The sequence below is a fragment of the Lissotriton vulgaris genome, chromosome 2_1 (genome assembly GCF_964263255.1).
Source record: "Lissotriton vulgaris chromosome 2_1, aLisVul1.2, whole genome shotgun sequence".
NCBI classification, from domain to species: domain Eukaryota; kingdom Metazoa; phylum Chordata; class Amphibia; order Caudata; family Salamandridae; genus Lissotriton; species Lissotriton vulgaris.
The window spans coordinates 1483713181-1483729904 of NC_141687.1; the positions used below are offsets into that span (position 1 = coordinate 1483713181).

General features: G+C 43.9%; 1 protein-coding gene across 1 annotated transcript in view; it reads right to left on the reverse strand.

The window, feature by feature from the left end:
• Window positions 1-12501, reverse strand: part of DDX18 (DEAD-box helicase 18) — a 111065-nt gene extending 98564 nt beyond the window's left edge. The window contains exon 1 of the mRNA XM_086957359.1: window positions 11886-12501. Coding sequence (XP_086813485.1) covers window positions 11886-11988 — 103 coding nt within the window. The 5' untranslated portion in view covers window positions 11989-12501. The remainder of the gene's footprint in view (window positions 1-11885) is intronic.
• Between the last annotated feature and the right edge of the window lie 4223 nt (window positions 12502-16724).

Below are 16724 nucleotides of genomic sequence, written 5' to 3' on the forward strand. Positions count from 1 at the left end.
GTTTATCCAACAGAGGTTTAGAAGGAGATCTGGGGGGGCATTGAGCACTAGCCTGGCTGCTGGGTTTTGCACCACTTGCAGTCGGTCTAGTACCTCTTCATTAGCAGATACCAGAAGACCATTACAATAATCAAGTCGGCTGATCACTAGAGCCTGAACCAAAGTTCTTCTAATGGAGTCCGGAAGGAACGGGAATATCCTACGGAGGAGGCCTATCACATGAAAGCAGGATCCCACTGTGGTGTTTCCATGTTGTTTCATAGTCAGTTCTGGCTCCAAACGTACCCCAAGGTTCTTGATTATTTGTTTTGGTTCGGGAACTGGACCAAGGTCCAGTGGCCACCAATCAGGGGACCACTAAATATTAGCCTCACCGAAAAGCATCACCTCAGTCTTACGAACATTGCACTGAAGAAAGTTGGAAGACATCCACTGAGATACTGCTAGTATCCTAGTAGTGGTGCCAAAACCGGTACTTGGTTTGGTAACAGGGGGGACTGAAGACCTTTCACAGAGGCGTTACTAGAGTACAAGGCGGCTCTATTGTCTTTTAAGAGGTTGAATTTTGTGAAGATTTTTGGTTGAACTAGAGATGCTTTAAGTTTCTCTCTCGGCGACCCCCCTACAATTGGGTCGCGGTCTGTCAAAATCAGAGCAAGTTCCTCGCTGTTCTGGGGATTGGAGGGGCATGCTTTTCCCTTTCTTTTCCACCCTAAGGTCTTAGGGCGACTGATCTCCTGTATTCGGCCAGACCTCATAACATGCAACGGCAGGTTGGAAGTGCAGTGGTTACAGACCGTAGCACTGAACTTGTGGGGTTGGTGGACGCTGAGCCCAGCTCCTGGCGCTGTTATGCTGCCCCCTCTGCTGTAACTATTGCTGGCTAGGACGGTTTTAGCCCCAATGTTTGCTCCTGGTGTCCTCTGCGCAGAGGCCTTCCCAACCAGACCAAACACAGCAGCCTGGGCTTGGCTGTTACGGCCCTCGAGACAGTGCTGCCCCCCCAGTGCCAGGCATATAGCACGGTTCCTGCTGCTATGAGGTTTAGCTTTGTCTAGGCTTTATCTGGCTTTGCGCTTCTGCTTTTGCACTGCTTCCCCCGCTGGAGGGGGTGTTACCAGGCTCTTGTTACTTTTTCCTTATTGTTTACGTTGTTGTTTATGCCGGACTGCTTCTTTGTCCCGGCTTTAGTTATTTCGTTGAGTTTGGCAGTTAGCTGTGCTGATATCGTTTGGAGGCGCAGTGAGTAATGAGTAGTGACAGTAGGTAGCTAGGCGGAGGTGAGCTGCCGGCTCACTGCACTCTGCTGAGCTTCTCTAGCTCACTGCTCGCCTCCACCTCCTCTCTGGCCGCAGGAGTGCAGTAGGGACGGTGCGCAGACCAGCGCACCGCTAAAGCCTATTGAGCCACACAGGGTAGTCAGCGCGGCTCGGCGGTCCACGCTGCGGCTGCGCTCGCTTGCACTCACTTGCAGGTGTGCGGGTTACAGATGCCGAGGTGAGTTCCCGCTTCTTCACGCTCCGCTCTCTGTTCCCCTGCTTTCCAGCTCACTGGCTGCCGGCTATGGCTGTCTGCAGTGTGAGGCGGGCCGTGGGCGTAGCGCTGCGAGCAGGCGAGCCGCTCTCTCTCCTCACACCGCCTGCCTGCCTCCTCTTCCTTCAGCCACTGCTGCTGCACTAAATGCTGGGTCCCGGGTGCCGGGACCCAGCTACTGCTGCTACTACTGCTCCACTTAGGCTCCGCACAGGCTTCAAGCTCCTCTGGCTGCTCTCTGCTTCGCCTCTCCTGCACTGCTACTACTCCTGATAGGGTTAGGGCTCGGAGTACTGATTAAGTAGTACAAGGACAACAATTTGAATTCCATCTCTTTTCACAGTACTTGAAATTGTGTCACTTAAGTTGTGATATGCATCATAATTGACGTGTTTTCAGTAAGTCGCACAAGTTAATAGTCACTGCTTCATTCATGTTGTACACTTACTGGCTGTGTATTTTCGGTTTCTACTGGGTGCGAGGCTTTGTATTGTGTAAAATATAGCTTGTTGCTGCAGAAGAAAAAATGATCCTTGAATATTGAAAATACACAAGCCACCATTCAGAGCGGTTTGTGAAATTTACGTTTTTGAATGATACATCATGTCACCAATTTTTCAAAATATTTCCTGGGCATGGAGGGAGAGCCCTTCTCAGGAACATTTAGGGCGGGCTTGTCTGGTTTGTAATGCTATCCTCCTGTCACTCCTTCCCTTCTCTCGGTCCCCTTACCTCTACTCCCCTAGTCAGACCAATGTTCCTGACTCCTAGCACTTAAAATCTGCCCACCACATTTCCTCTATTTTAACTCCTCCTGATCGCCCCTTCTAGGGAATCCCTAATTTCTGTCCCACCTCTTACATTACTTTCTCAACACCATCTTCCCACCTTAAAATTATTTTCGTGTCCTACAGCTTTCCTTAACAGTTTCTGCCTTTCCTTGTACTTTCATACTCCCTTGTGGAAACACTTCCAACCTAGAGGTGGGTGTACCACTGTTCTGGCTCGAAACCAGGTTCTCGAGGACTCTTGAAGCAAAAATTGAGCTGAACTTTTTGAAAGGCGTTTGCTCAGCTTGGCACCTCCATTCTCACGTTGTTCTCCAGTCATCCAATCATGAATCTCCTCATCAAAGGAAGTGCTGGTCAGGGCAATGAGATGTTTGCATTTTTTTCATTTCCTCTACACGGGCAAGAGGATGGTTCCAAGAAACTGACCATCTGTGCACCCAATGAAACAGTTGTAATGAGCACATCCAGGTTCCCATCATTTTGAAAGGTGTCTATCGAAAGGTAAATTAACACCCTATAGAGGACCGAGCCAATGATGATACAGTGGGCATTCACAGATGTGCCTGTTGTGTTGTCTTCTTTCGTAGAAATAATCAAACTGGAAACATGTAGATTTCAGCGTAGGTTTTATTAAACCTCAGCCACAAACGCTCAGAGTCAACTGACTCAAATAAGACTAAACATTCCAGAATACAGAATGGAATCATATGACCCAAGTATTCCACAAATTAAAGAAACAAGAGTAGAAATAACAGGTGAAGCACAACATCACACATCTTCCTTCCCAACAAAAATGAAAAATAGAAAAGTGAAAAACAAAGAAAAGATCATACATAATCCTTCATGTACATTGGAGCACTACGTAATCTCATGCTCCTCTTACAGGCATTGAAAGATGTAGATGAGTCACCTGCAGAGAAATTGATGGCATTAAACGAACCATTTTCATTAGAAATATCAGAAACACGACTCTTCTTCCAGATTCTCCCATCCTGTGTTTTTATGGCATTCCTTAAAACCTTTATGACTGGCCTGACATTTGTATACCTAGACCACGATTTACATCCAACAGGTGCTTTTATTTTAACAAGATCACCAACTTTAATCTCTTTAAAAATTGTACACACTTCTTTTTATCAAAGTAATTTTTCCACAACAACTGTTTATTCAACTCCCTTTATCTCAATTCTCCTATGCTATTATCAACCAAACCTTCATTCAGTTTCATCCAACCAGGACACCACAAGGTATTGGGTATTCTACCCTTGAACTCAAAAGGAGACCTCCCAGTAGAGGCATGAGGAGAACAACGATAGGCATTTATCCTATCTTGAAGAGCTACAATCCAGTTCAAACCATTAGACCTAGCCAATTGTATAGACTCCTTAAGTGTCTTGTTCACCCTCTCCACAGCTCCATTGGTCTCAGGATGATTTAAAGAACATCTCGTGTACAACTCCAATTTTTTTTAAATAATCAGAAAACTAACTAGAACAAAACTGAGGACCATTATCGGACAATAAACTATTGGGAAAACTCTCCCTTTTAAAAATTCCTTCCAAAAACTTAATAACAGAGTTTGAGGTAATGTCTCTAACCGCAGTCACTTCAATAACTCTTGAGTACAAATCAATAAGAACTATCAAATACGGGGTATCTGATACACCACTAAGTGGACCTAAAATGTCAATAGCAACTTCATCCCAAGGATGACTGGGCAACTCTCTACACACCATAGGCATCTGCCTAGTCTTTAGAATTTTATCACATTCAACACAATCCCTGACTAATCTCTCTACTTCTAAATCCATACTAGGCCACCAAAACTGCAAACGCATCACTTCCTTGGTTTTTACAATACCCAAATGACCATTATGAACATGTGTCAACAGTTTTTTACGAATACCCAAAGGAGGAACCAACTTAGTACCTCGAGTCAGCATACCATCTGTAATAGAGAGCTCATCAGCCACAAGAGACTAAGGTTTTGTCAAACGCATATTTCCCTTCAAAGAATTTATATCAGAAATCATCTCATCATCCTTCTCCAATTCACTTTTCCATTCACATTCTTCCACAGCACCCTCAGTAACCTCACAGACATTAATAACCTCCTCCGTATCATATAAAGCTTCATCACAACACTCAGTGTAAACTAATCTTGACCAGCAATCAGCAGATTTGTTTGCTACCCCTGGAATATATTGTACTTCAAAGTGAAACTCCTGCAAGGAAATAATCCATCTCCTAATTCTTGAAGAAATAGAATCCAGACCTTTTTTTAAGAACATCTCTTTCAAAGGCTTATGATCAGAAAACTCCAGAACCTTAGTACCCCAAATCACATTTTTGAACTTTCTCAGTGCCCAATAAATCGCCAAAGACTCTCTTTCAATTACAGAATAATTTAATTCTGACCCTCTGAGACATCTGGAAAAACAACAAATCAAAACTTTTTTTCCCATCCTTCTTTTGAACAAGAACAGAACCAAGTCCCTTTTCACTCACATCAGTAAACATATAAGTAGGAAGACCAGGAACAAAAGCATGAAGAGAAGGAGCTTTTTTTAATTCATTCTTTATACACTCAAACTCTTGCTTGCAGTCACTCGACCACTCAAACATGACTTTTTTGCTGTCAATTTCCTTAGATTGTATGACTTTTCTGCAAAGTTCGTTATGAACTTCCCATAAAATTCCACCATACCAAGAAATGAAAGTAATTCATCCTTGTTAACAGGCTCTTTAACTTTGTCAATACAATCAACTAATTATTTTTTTCGAAACACACCTTGGAACGTAGTACGATGTCCCAGATAATTTACTTCTTCTAGTCCAAAATTAAATTTTTATTTTTTTAAAGACATGCCTGCGCCACTCAAACGTTCCAAAACAGCACACACACGAGAATTATGCTCCTGAATGTTCTTGCCATAGATCAATAGATCATCCTGGTAGCATTTCACTCCCTTAAGACTTTTCAGAATCCTGGACATAATACATTGAAATACAGAGGCTGCCGATAAGAGACCAAAAGGCATCCTCCTGAATTTGAACGTACCCATACGTGTAATAAAGGCAGTCAAATCCTGAGACTTCATCTAACTCCACCTGGTGATAGACGGAAGCCAAATCTAATGTGGTAAAATATTTTGCACCCTCTAGTGTGCCAACCATCTCATCGATGTTAGGAAGGGGAAATCGGTCTACAACCACCTCCTTATTTAAAGCACGTAAATCAATACATAAACGAATTTCATTATTCGGTTTTTTTGCGATGACCACTGGAGCCAACCATTCCGTGGCCTCAACTGATTCAATAATTTCATTCCTAACAAGTCTTTCAATTTCTTTCTGAACACTAGCTGGTTGAGATAATGGAATTCTTCTTACCTTTGCTACCACAGGAACAGCATGCTCCTTTAATTTAATATGATGTTTGTACCCCTTCAAACATCCTAAACTTTCCTTAAAAACATTTGGAAATTTCTCTGAAAACATGGACATGTCACATATCTCCTGGACTATAACTTGAGGCGATGCATTAGGATTGAGTTGAACACCAAGATCTCGCTGATGTAACCAACTCAACAAAGCATCACCTTTCTTTGCCACGTAAATTTGCCCAACAGTCATACGACTACCCAATTCAACTTTCGTCATGAAGTAACCCAACATTTTGATGGGTTTATCCCCATAACCGAGAGGAACAACATCACTTCTGAATAACTTAACTTTACTCTTAAAATTCCTTAAAAACATTTCCTCATCAATAATCGTAATATGCGAACAGGAATCAAATTTTAAATTGATTATCACATTCTCAACAGAAACAAAATGAGAGGGATGATCTATGTCTTTACAATTGACCTAAAAAGTCACAGTTTTCACTTGTGGTTGAGACCATTTTTTAGTTGAACTCTCACCTTTAAACATTTTAGTCCTACAGAATTTAGAAAAATGCCCCTTTCTACCACAAGTATTACACAAAGTTTTTAGCGCAGGGCAACTAGATGAATTAGCTAAATGACTAAACTGTCCACACCTGAAACAAGAAAATCTATTCCCAGAACCTGCATTAGACATAAGGCATTGAATTTTGCTTCTCAACATTAACATTACTTTGTTTCTTTACTTGACAAACAATTTCTTCCACCTTAGATTCACTTTTCGTTTCCGCACTAGAAGTCGTCTCTTTTTCTCCTTTCAATTCTTCCACACATTTAGTCATATGTTCTATTTGCTTTGCAATAACTAAAACTTCCTCGAGAGGTGGTTCATCTTTTAACCAGAGTTCTTTTCTTATGTTGTCATGCGCACATCTCAAAACAAATTGGTCTCTAATTCTCTCATCTAAAGTTTGTCCAAAATTGCACGAAGAGGCCAACTCTCTTAAGACTGAAACGTATTCGACAGTTTCATCCTTCTTTTGCTTCCTTAAACCAAAATGATATCTCTCCATTATCGTGCTAAGTCTTGGTAAATAGTGCTGATCAAGTTGAAGAATAGCTATTTCATATTCGTTCAGGTTTCCTTGTTCAGCTGCACTGAGTTCAGGTAGATGTTCTAAACTTCTTGACCCTCTCCACCCAAACAGTGCAAAAGTAAAGAATGTTTACGCTCTGCACTTAAATTTGTGCCACAAACTCTTGCTTGCATAATTTGCCAAACTTTTCTTCCATTTTTTCCACTTAACATTAGGTTCACCAGGACTCGTTAGGAAAAATGCTGGTTGTGTAACGTTTTGCATTTTCAAATAAAATTTTTCTTTAAACTATTCCCAAATTCAGATCGAAACTGATATTTCTTTATGTGAAGATGATCTTAAAAGCGTTTCCTTCCAGTCGTGCTCTTCAATCACAAGGCTCCGTCACAATGACAGAATCGTCACTGGAACGCAAGCTCATTTACTTGAAATGCAGAGAAGAGATTGTCCTTGGAACGCAAAGCAGAGCAAACATCACAATGCGCGTCTCGTCATGGACAAGCAGATGAGAAATAAATAAATGTCAGTGACACGCAGGATTACGCGTGCTCCCAACGTCCAATTTCGCTCGCGCTAAAGTTCTTTTTTCTTCTCTTTTACTAAAATCCTCCCGATTTTATCAAATAAAGACACAATCCTCCAACCATACTCCTCACCATTAACTCCAATGATCGTGGAGTTATATTCTCATTTTCTGCCGCAGGGAAGACAACGCTTCACTTATATTTTATCAGCCTCTGGAGGAGAGGCATTTAGAAGATACTCAGCTCAGATTCTTCTTTTGTGTTGAGATAAAAAGTCTTTTTTCAATCGTCGACAATTTATGTGGCGTCTTCTTTCGTAGAAATAATCAAACTGGAAACATGTAGATTTCAGCGTAGGATTTATTAAACCTCTGCCACAAAAGCTCAGAGTCAACTGACTCAAACAAGACTAAACATTCCAGAATACAGAATTAGAAAATGGAATCATATGACCCAAGTATTCCACAGATTAAAGAAACAAGAGTAGAAATAACAGGTGAAGAACAACATCACACCTGTGACACTTATGTCAGTCACAACTGTGCATGCCTATTGAATTAACAGTGCTCGTAGCTGGATTACTACTGGAACGGTCCTTTTGAGCGTAGACACTGAAGCTAGGCCCATTGTCACTGGCTGCATACTTGCTTCTCTCACCCCACCAAGCTTTGCACTTGAGGACGCTCAGGCATGGGACCCTCACCATGAGTATGCCCACAAGGTCTCAGCCTCGAGGACAGTGGCAATAGCCCGGCTCTTCTTCGGTTACATTGCAGATTACACCCTTAAGGAAGGACTGGCACTGAACCAGAGTATGTGCACTCCCAACTTCCCCTTGAAGGCACAAGACTGTTCACCTGTCTGTGCTCATCTCAGACCTCCACTTGAAGGACGATTGGCACTAACCCATGTCCTTCTGTGTGCCCACATAAAACTCAAACTTAGGACTCTTAACAAGTGGCAAGTATTGACTGTCTAAAAGTGTGCCCCTCTCCCTGCTGTATGTTCCACGAGTAAAGGACTACACTGTCCCTGAACTTCCTTTTGGAGTCCAAGGAGGAATTTCCACATTAGATTTGTCCTTACTTACTAGTTCTGAGCAAAAGAACCATTATCTCAAAGATGTTGGATTGTCTGTAGGAAAGACTATCAAGCTTTCATGCCCCTTGGTTCGGCCCCCCCACTCCCCATTGGGGTCTGCGTGGTGTGCCAAAAGGTGGCCAACTGCCTGGCGACGATGTGGCTTCACCAACAATATCACAGCGTTAGAACTCTTTCCCATTGTAGTGGCATTGTCATTATGGTCAGACACCTTGGCTAACAAGAATTTGGTCATCAGGTCAGACAACATGGCAGCCGGCCATGCAATTAATAATCAGGCGGCGTCATGTCACGTAATATTGGGCTTATTAAGGCAGTTAGTGAGCAAATGTCTCCAGTATAATATTCAGATAACAGCTAAGCATGTGCCAGGTTTTCAGAACAAGGCAGCTGATGCTCTTTCTCGCTTGCAGTGGGAAAGATTCCGTACAGAATGGCCAGAGGCGCAGCAAGAAATGACTCCCTTCAAAGAGGATTACTGGAGAATAATGCATTAGAACAGGAACTACAGAATATGGCTGAAGAGGCTTTAGCGGTGGGAACAAGACAAAGGTATCGGCGCTGTGTGGACACTTTCCAAAACATGACGCCGGAGGTTTCCATGCTTCCGGACAATGTGCAGCAACTGGGGACACGGGTCAAAAAGTTCGTGGTGTGGGCCAAGGGGGCCGGAAAATCCAGGTCATGGGTGGGGGAGCACCTCGCAGCAATAGCATACTATTCAAAGATAAGGGGTTTGGAGGATCCGACTAAGGGTTTTGTGCTTAGGGCAGCATTGAAAGGATGGGCCAAAAAGGAAGGCAAGAAGCAGGACAGCAGGTCCCCGATTGATTTTAACACACTAAAAATTTTAATGGACAACATCCCTAGGGTGTGTTACTCGGAGTCTGAGAGTAAGTTGTTCAAACTAACATTTTCTCTGGCCTTTTTTGGGGCCTTTCGCATTAGTGAACTAATAGCCAGGGCGAAAGGGGACAAAAGCAACAGGGCCCTGTTAGTGAAGGACATATCCATAGGCACACACCAGGTGTCCCTTCTGGTGCGACAATCTAAGACAGATCAGGGGGGAAGGGGACAGTGCATCACACTGAACAGGATGGAGGGGCACAGCTCATATTGCCCAGTGACGCTTTTAACAGGGTACTTGCAGGAGCGGGAAGGTGCTGACAGGAACAGCTACCTCCTCACTCACAGGGACGGGACTCCGTTAACACTTTATCAGTTTAAAAGGGTGTTAGCAGCAACGGTGCAAATATCCGGGCTCCAAAGGTGTCACTACACTACACATTCATTTCGCATTGGGGCAGCCACCACAGCCTTCCAGGAGGGCATGTCAGCGGAAGGAATAAAACAGATAGGCAGATGGGAATCGGACAGGTTTAAGGTGTACATTCGCCCAACAGCAGACAGATAAGGAAAAGACATGTGTTGCGGCTATTCAATTGGGGGATCTGATATACATTCTGTACAGCAAGCTTTACGTATAATAAAAGGATGATGGGTGACGTGTACTGAACATTTCCGTGCTTCTGTTCTAATTCACAGAATACAAAACAGTGTGGGTCATCGGACACTCATACGTGTCCAGGGCGGCTAACAGAGCTCACTGCCTTGGGTGGAATGCTACATTCCCATTTCAACGGACAAGGGTGCAATGGTTCGGAAAAGAGGACTTGCGCTGGAGAGAATTGTGGGGTGTCATTGAGGAATTGCGCGAAGGATCCGAGTATTTTAGTAATTCATCTAGGGGGAAATGATCTTCCAGAGATGGGGCGGGGTGACCTGCTTCACACATTAAAGAAGGATCTCACCAATTTAGCCAAGTGCATGGGCTCAACGGAAATGGTATGGTCCGAGATCATTCCTAGAATGGTATGGGCTGGTGCGCGCTCCCAAAATGGCATGGAGTTGTCAAGGAAGAGGCTAAATAGCTTGATGGTCAAAATTCTAAAGGGGGCAGGCTTAGGGATTATCAGGCACACTCTGATTAACTTGCGGCAGCCGCAGTATTACAGAGCGGATGGGGTGTACCTTTCTGACACTGGGACGGATGTCCTGCTACGAAATATGCTAGCAGGGTTGTATGCAAGGGGCTGTTGGTAGTTTGCAAGAATGGGGCCGCAGTTAAGGCATGGGGGGGGGCCTCGCAGGCAGCGATAGCTACCGGCGAGGCATGGCGGTACTTACAAAGCGATCCAAGAAGAATACAAAAAGCAGGTGGCGCAGAGGGCTCAGACTACAAATGGGGCAGGCGGGACCCAGGGGGTCACTGGCAAGCTCCCCGAGCTCCCTGTGTTCAGGTGAACCGGAAGTAAACAATTAATGGCGCAACGCAGGCGGGGACAAACGCCAACCCGGAAGGGAATGTGTGGGCCCCGGAAGTGAAAAGGTCACCCGGCCGGGTGGGAACCGGCTGGTTACCCGGGAGTGATTGGACACCGGATGCAAAAGGGACCATCCGGTTGGGTTAAAGCAGACGCTTACCCAAGGAGTGTGTGGAAACCGGAGGTAAAAGGTTACCCGGTCGGGCCGGAAGCAGAAGCTTGCCCGGAGAGAAAGGAAAAGGTGTGTCCCAGGGAGGGGGGTTGCCTGGGCAAGGATAGCTGCACTGAATGTAGGGCACAGTGCAGAGGCATTGGTGGTTAAGGACAGGGACAAGTCACTTTGGAAAAGAGAGCCGCACTGAATGTAGGGCACAGTGCAGAGCTGGTTGTGTAAGAACGCACGGTCGCCAAAACAGAAATAATGGCTTGTAAGGGATCGCTTGTAAGTGATAAATGCCTAATAAACTGCGGCCTTAATTCTTCCATAAAATAAACTGGTGTGGTCTGAATTTATTGGGATTCGGGCGGTGCGACCATGTGGGGGGTGCCTCTGCCGAGAAGCTAGCACATCAGCGAACGAGTGCTATCTGAATGGTGGGTTGCAAATAAATACCCTGACTGGTGCGCTAACTCTATACTGTTATAGGAGACAACTGCAAACTTGCATGTACACGATACTCAAAAAATTGCACAGATCGAGTTACATCACAGTTTTCTGTATAGCACACAATGCCTGGACTTCCTGGCACAGTTGGGTGTCTCGAAGAGAGAGTGGTGGGCGACGATCGGTTTTCAAAAGTGAGGCGAGTGAGACCGGGTACAACAAGAAACACAAATACTTTTTCTGATTTCATGTGATGATTTTCTTTTACTTGATCGGCTCCTGCTTGGGCTCTAACAGCTCTGTTGCCATCTCTATTCCAGCCACCTACAAATACGCCGGACTCTTCTTCGACCTACCACATTTAATGCCTCTCCTTAAATGTTAAAGCTCATGACACACTTCTTATCGCCCATCTCGGATGCATCCGATATCCCTATATAATCTCCCACATTCCACGACTTATCTTTGGCACCTATCTCCCAAATAACGCCGCCGCCGTTCAAATGTCAAGCTTTTCCTTACCTTCAACTTCCTGCTTCCTTCGCAAAGCTAAATTTCTCTGCTTCAGCTTCTCACTCCGCTTTGTGATCCTCCTACGGAGTAACTTCATCTGAAGGTCCGCCATCCTTCCTCGAACGGGGTGTGCACATGTGGGTGAACCGGAAGTGAACCTTAGTGCCCTGGCCGCTGGACATCATTGAGCTACGAACATAGAAGAAATAAATCGAGCCGATCACGTTGGCTGCAACCGCAACTGGATGTCCGCCATCTTGAAACTATGTAGACATTATCTTCTATACAACTGTAGCCGAATTTATTCTAATACGTCCTCGATGATTTTGTCAAAATAGTTACTTGCGCATTCTCGATACTCACTAATCAAACTACTGTATCAATACATTTTGAGTGTGGTATAAGAAAATTATATTTTCAGTGTTATAATTTAGTAGCTGCATCCGTCTAGATTTAAAAAAAAGATTTATTTTTTAGGTATTCTTTGGTTAGGTTCCCGCTAGAAATTGAAAAATGTGACAGTATTTTATTTTCAGACAGCGTCCCCGATTCAGTGCTAGATTTTTGTAGGGCAGTGGGCAGTCCTTTTTCTCTGTCTTAGTCTTACCCTCCATCCGAAAACGTCTGTTTTGATAGTGGCCAGAACGTAAATACCAATGTTAGATGACGTTGACATATGGAGAGAGTACTGTTATCCGATTAAGACCACTGTTTTATTTACTTTATTTTTATTTAATGCAGTTTTATAGAGCGCGCACTTTACTCAAAGGTGTCAGAGTGCTTTACTAAAGAACCAGGTACGTTACAAAAGGTACACAAGATAGACTAAACACGACAAGCAAGTTACATATATACAGTTACAGGTACATAAGACTGGCTGAAAAACGAAAAGGTTACATATGTAGTTACAACGCTAACAAGTTGCATATTTATTTTGTAAAAAAATATAAAAGGTGTCAGCGTTAGGTTGGAACAGGAGTTAAATACATAATTTCAAAGTTGACCCGAAATGAGTGGCAGGGAAATTTCAAAAGGTACACAAGATAGATTAAACACGCTAACAAATTACATATATACAGTTACAGGTACAGATAGGCAGATCACGCTAATGATCCAGCGCTCACCATAATTGATCAGGGATCAATACTCGATAACATCACAGAACAATGGCCCATACACATTCACCCAAATCCCTGATGCGCTGCGGGTCAATGTTTGTAATGACTTCAAATTTCAGTTCCCTTTACAGATTCATGTTGACATCTCCAAATATATTTCTAACTTGTACATCAACTTTCCTTCTTCTTGGTCGATGGACAAATTAGTTGAATAGTTGATGGTAATGATAATACTATCTAACTAACTATTCAGTCAGCTAAGTAATCACAGACTCTCTGTAAAGTTAATAACGTTTTATCGAAAAAATTATTTAGAAAAAAGGCTTAATGCATATCGTCACAAATGCAAACCATGGAATTCACAAGAGGGAGAGAAAAAACATCAGCAAATGCAAATAGTGACAAACTCATCATTCAATTAATAATTTGCACCTGAAGTAGTGGATAGATTAAGAGACAACAGTTTCAGCAACTTTTATCATACAAAACATTATACTCATGACGGAGTGGATAGGTGAAGAGACATTAGGTTTAGAGACAAGTACATTTGCAAAATGATTATGCAATGTACGAGTTAGAATAATAATACAAACCCAAAGGATCTGTAGAATACCATCCCCCTGGCCAAGGAAGTGGTGGGGGTCCCCTGTCATAGAGTCAGGGAACAAAGTTTCCAAGGACAAGAACAGGACAGCACTGGAACAGCTAGGCCTCTCTGCAACCCCGATGGACAGCTACACCTAACCCCTATCTTCTCTCTCCTCGTAAGACAACCTAAACCACAACCCCAAAGGCACCCCAGTTATACCCTGTTAGATCTGGGGGTCTCGACCCTTACTTTTAAGTCAGGATAAGGGGATTACACTCCTTAATAACCCCTGCTCACCCCCTTGGTAGCTTGACACTAGCAGACAGGCTTATCTCAGAGGCAGTGTGTTAAGCATTTGTGAATATACACAGTAATACAGTGGAAACACTACAGAAGGACACAACACAGGTTTTATAAAAATAAGTATTCTTTATATAGATTTAACACAAGATCACAAACGACAACAATCCACAATACTACACTTAAGATTGCTTTAAAGATGATCGAAGTTACTTAGTTCAAGTTGATGATAAATGCAACAAAGTTCTCAACAAAGTACCTGGATGCGTAACGCAAAGTGAACGAAAGGCTCGTAAAAGAGGAGATGTGTCGGTTCCGTGTTCCAGGGGAAATAATGCGTCGTGCCTCAATGCTTGCACAGAGTAGGGGATGCGTTGTGATCCTTACCGGTGCAGAGGTGATGCATAGATTCTCGGCCTGCGGGCCCGTTGCGCTGCGCAAGATGGCGCCTTAATGCGATTATCCAGTTGCAATGCGAGAAGATGGCGCCCTTGATGCGACGATGTGATGACGCTGCGATGATGATGCGTAGGCGCCCTGGCAGCCTTGCGATGACTCTGTACTTTGGAGCAACCACAGGCCCTGCGACACGCTTCTCTGGTGATGCGATGGCAACTCTCTTAATGGCGTCACGTTCCTCCGGTGATGCGATAGCAGGCAGCTTCGATGAACACACGCTTCCAGGGAGATGCGGCGAAGGCTCGCTTCTTCGGGGTTGTGACGATTTCAGCTGCGACAGCGACACGCTTCCTCTCGATGCGTCGCGCTTCCAGGTCCCAGCGACACAAAAATGTCTGTAGATAGAATTCCCAGCAAGGAAATTCATAGGGGAGCTGGAGGTGAAGTCTTTTGTCCCTGAGACTTCAGTAGGAGGCAAGCACAGTTCAAGCCCTTGGAAAATATTCTGTAGATAATGAAAGTCCGTAAAAAGTTCCTTCTCCTTTCCTTGGCAATGAAGCAACCACTGCAGGCCAACCCAACAAACAGCACACTGGCAGAGGGGCAGTAAAACTCATGCAGCTTCCTTGGTTCTTCTCCTTAGCAAAAGGTTTCTTGTTCCATAAGTGATCTAATCTCTTGGGATCAGGGTCCCAATATTTATACCCCAAAATCGTTTGTTCATGAAGGCAGAGAGGCCTCTGCCTAGTCCAAACCAGTTCCTGAGCACTTTGTTTACATGACTCTCTCCTTCCTTTCACTGTGCAGGGCAGAGATATCAGCCGCCCCACAGGAGGTGGAGCCGGCACCGGGGAGGGAAGATACAGCTCTGGAGCACTTTGTGGACAAATTTCCTTCTTTCCTTTCACAGTGCAGGGCAGAGACACCAGACAAGCCACAGGAGGTGGAGCCAGCATTGTAGAGGGAAAGCCCAGCTCTATTCAGGTCCCAGGTGCAACTCCTCCCTCACATCTAGATGCAGATCTCTCTATCCACCACTGGGCTGCGCCAGCCTGTCTCCTGGAATCCCCCAGCCCTGTCACTCAAACATCCAGACAAGGAATACACAACCTAGCAGAGACATGCCTGGACAGTTAGGCAAGAAAATACCTACTTTCTAAAAGTGGTATTTTCAAAAACAGAATATTAAAACCAACTTTACTAAAAGATGCATTTCATCTTTCTGAGTTCATGCATACTAAATTCGACTTTCTACCATTTTCCCTGAGTCAGTTAGTATTATAAAAATGTAATAATCTAACTTCCCATTCTATCGTATGGAGAACAGGTAGCCTTCAATAGTGAAAAACGAAAAGGGCTGTAATTCACTATTAGGACATGCTACACACATCAGAGCATGTTCTACCTTATACTTACAATGCACCCTGCCCTTGGGCCGACCATAGGGGTGTCTAACATGAAGCAAAGGGAAGGTTTGGGACTGGCAAGTGGGTGCACTTGCCAAGTCGACATGGCAGTACTAGACTGCACACAGGCCTTTCAATGGCAGTCCTGAGACACATTTTACTAGCTGCTTCTGTGGGTGGCACAACCAGTGCTGCAAGCCCACCAGCAGCATTTGATTCACAAGCTCTGGGCACACATGGTACACTGTATTAGGGGCTGACAGGTAAATCAAATAACCCAAACATGGAATCACCAATTAGTACATCAATTTAATATAGGGAGCACTTGCACTGTGGCACTGAATAGCAGTGGCACAGTGCCCAAAGCATATAACCAGCAAAAACATATCAAAACAGAGGAGGCAATCCGTCAAAAATGGAGGGGAGACTCACGCCAATGATTCCAGGTCTAACATACCCTAAAACCTACATGTCCGTCCCACATAAGTTGAAACATTTAGCAAAATACGACAGTTGATTGATGGATTTTGGAGGTGGTGGGTCACAATATCAGGTTCCCATTCATGACTACTATAGACTATTGTTTTACTTCCCTTCTCATTACATCATATTTGAATCGCCACACTATTTAATACATGATACAATTCAACATTTTCGCACATAGTTTTTTTTAGCAATGTCCGCGGAAGGAGTCTTTAGTCCCATGGTCAGTGACATCCTTGGCAGATGAACAGCATATCGACCTTAAACCTCTGCGCCTCTTCTGCTGTGCTAAGAGCTTCTGTCTGCCTTTGACAGGTCTATTTTACTAATTTCTCCAGTCCCTCCTCTAACCAGACAACTTAAGAGTAACGGAGGCCCATTTCAACTCACTATGGCAAATGGAACATAAACATTCATTAATTACACAGAAATGTAATTTTCACTGTTTACCTCCCACCTTTGCACTATCCCCTGTTATATGTTTTTCTATCAAAGCTTAAAGCAAAAGGAGCATGACTTAATCATTTAACGCAAAATGCAAGATGCTGCTTAA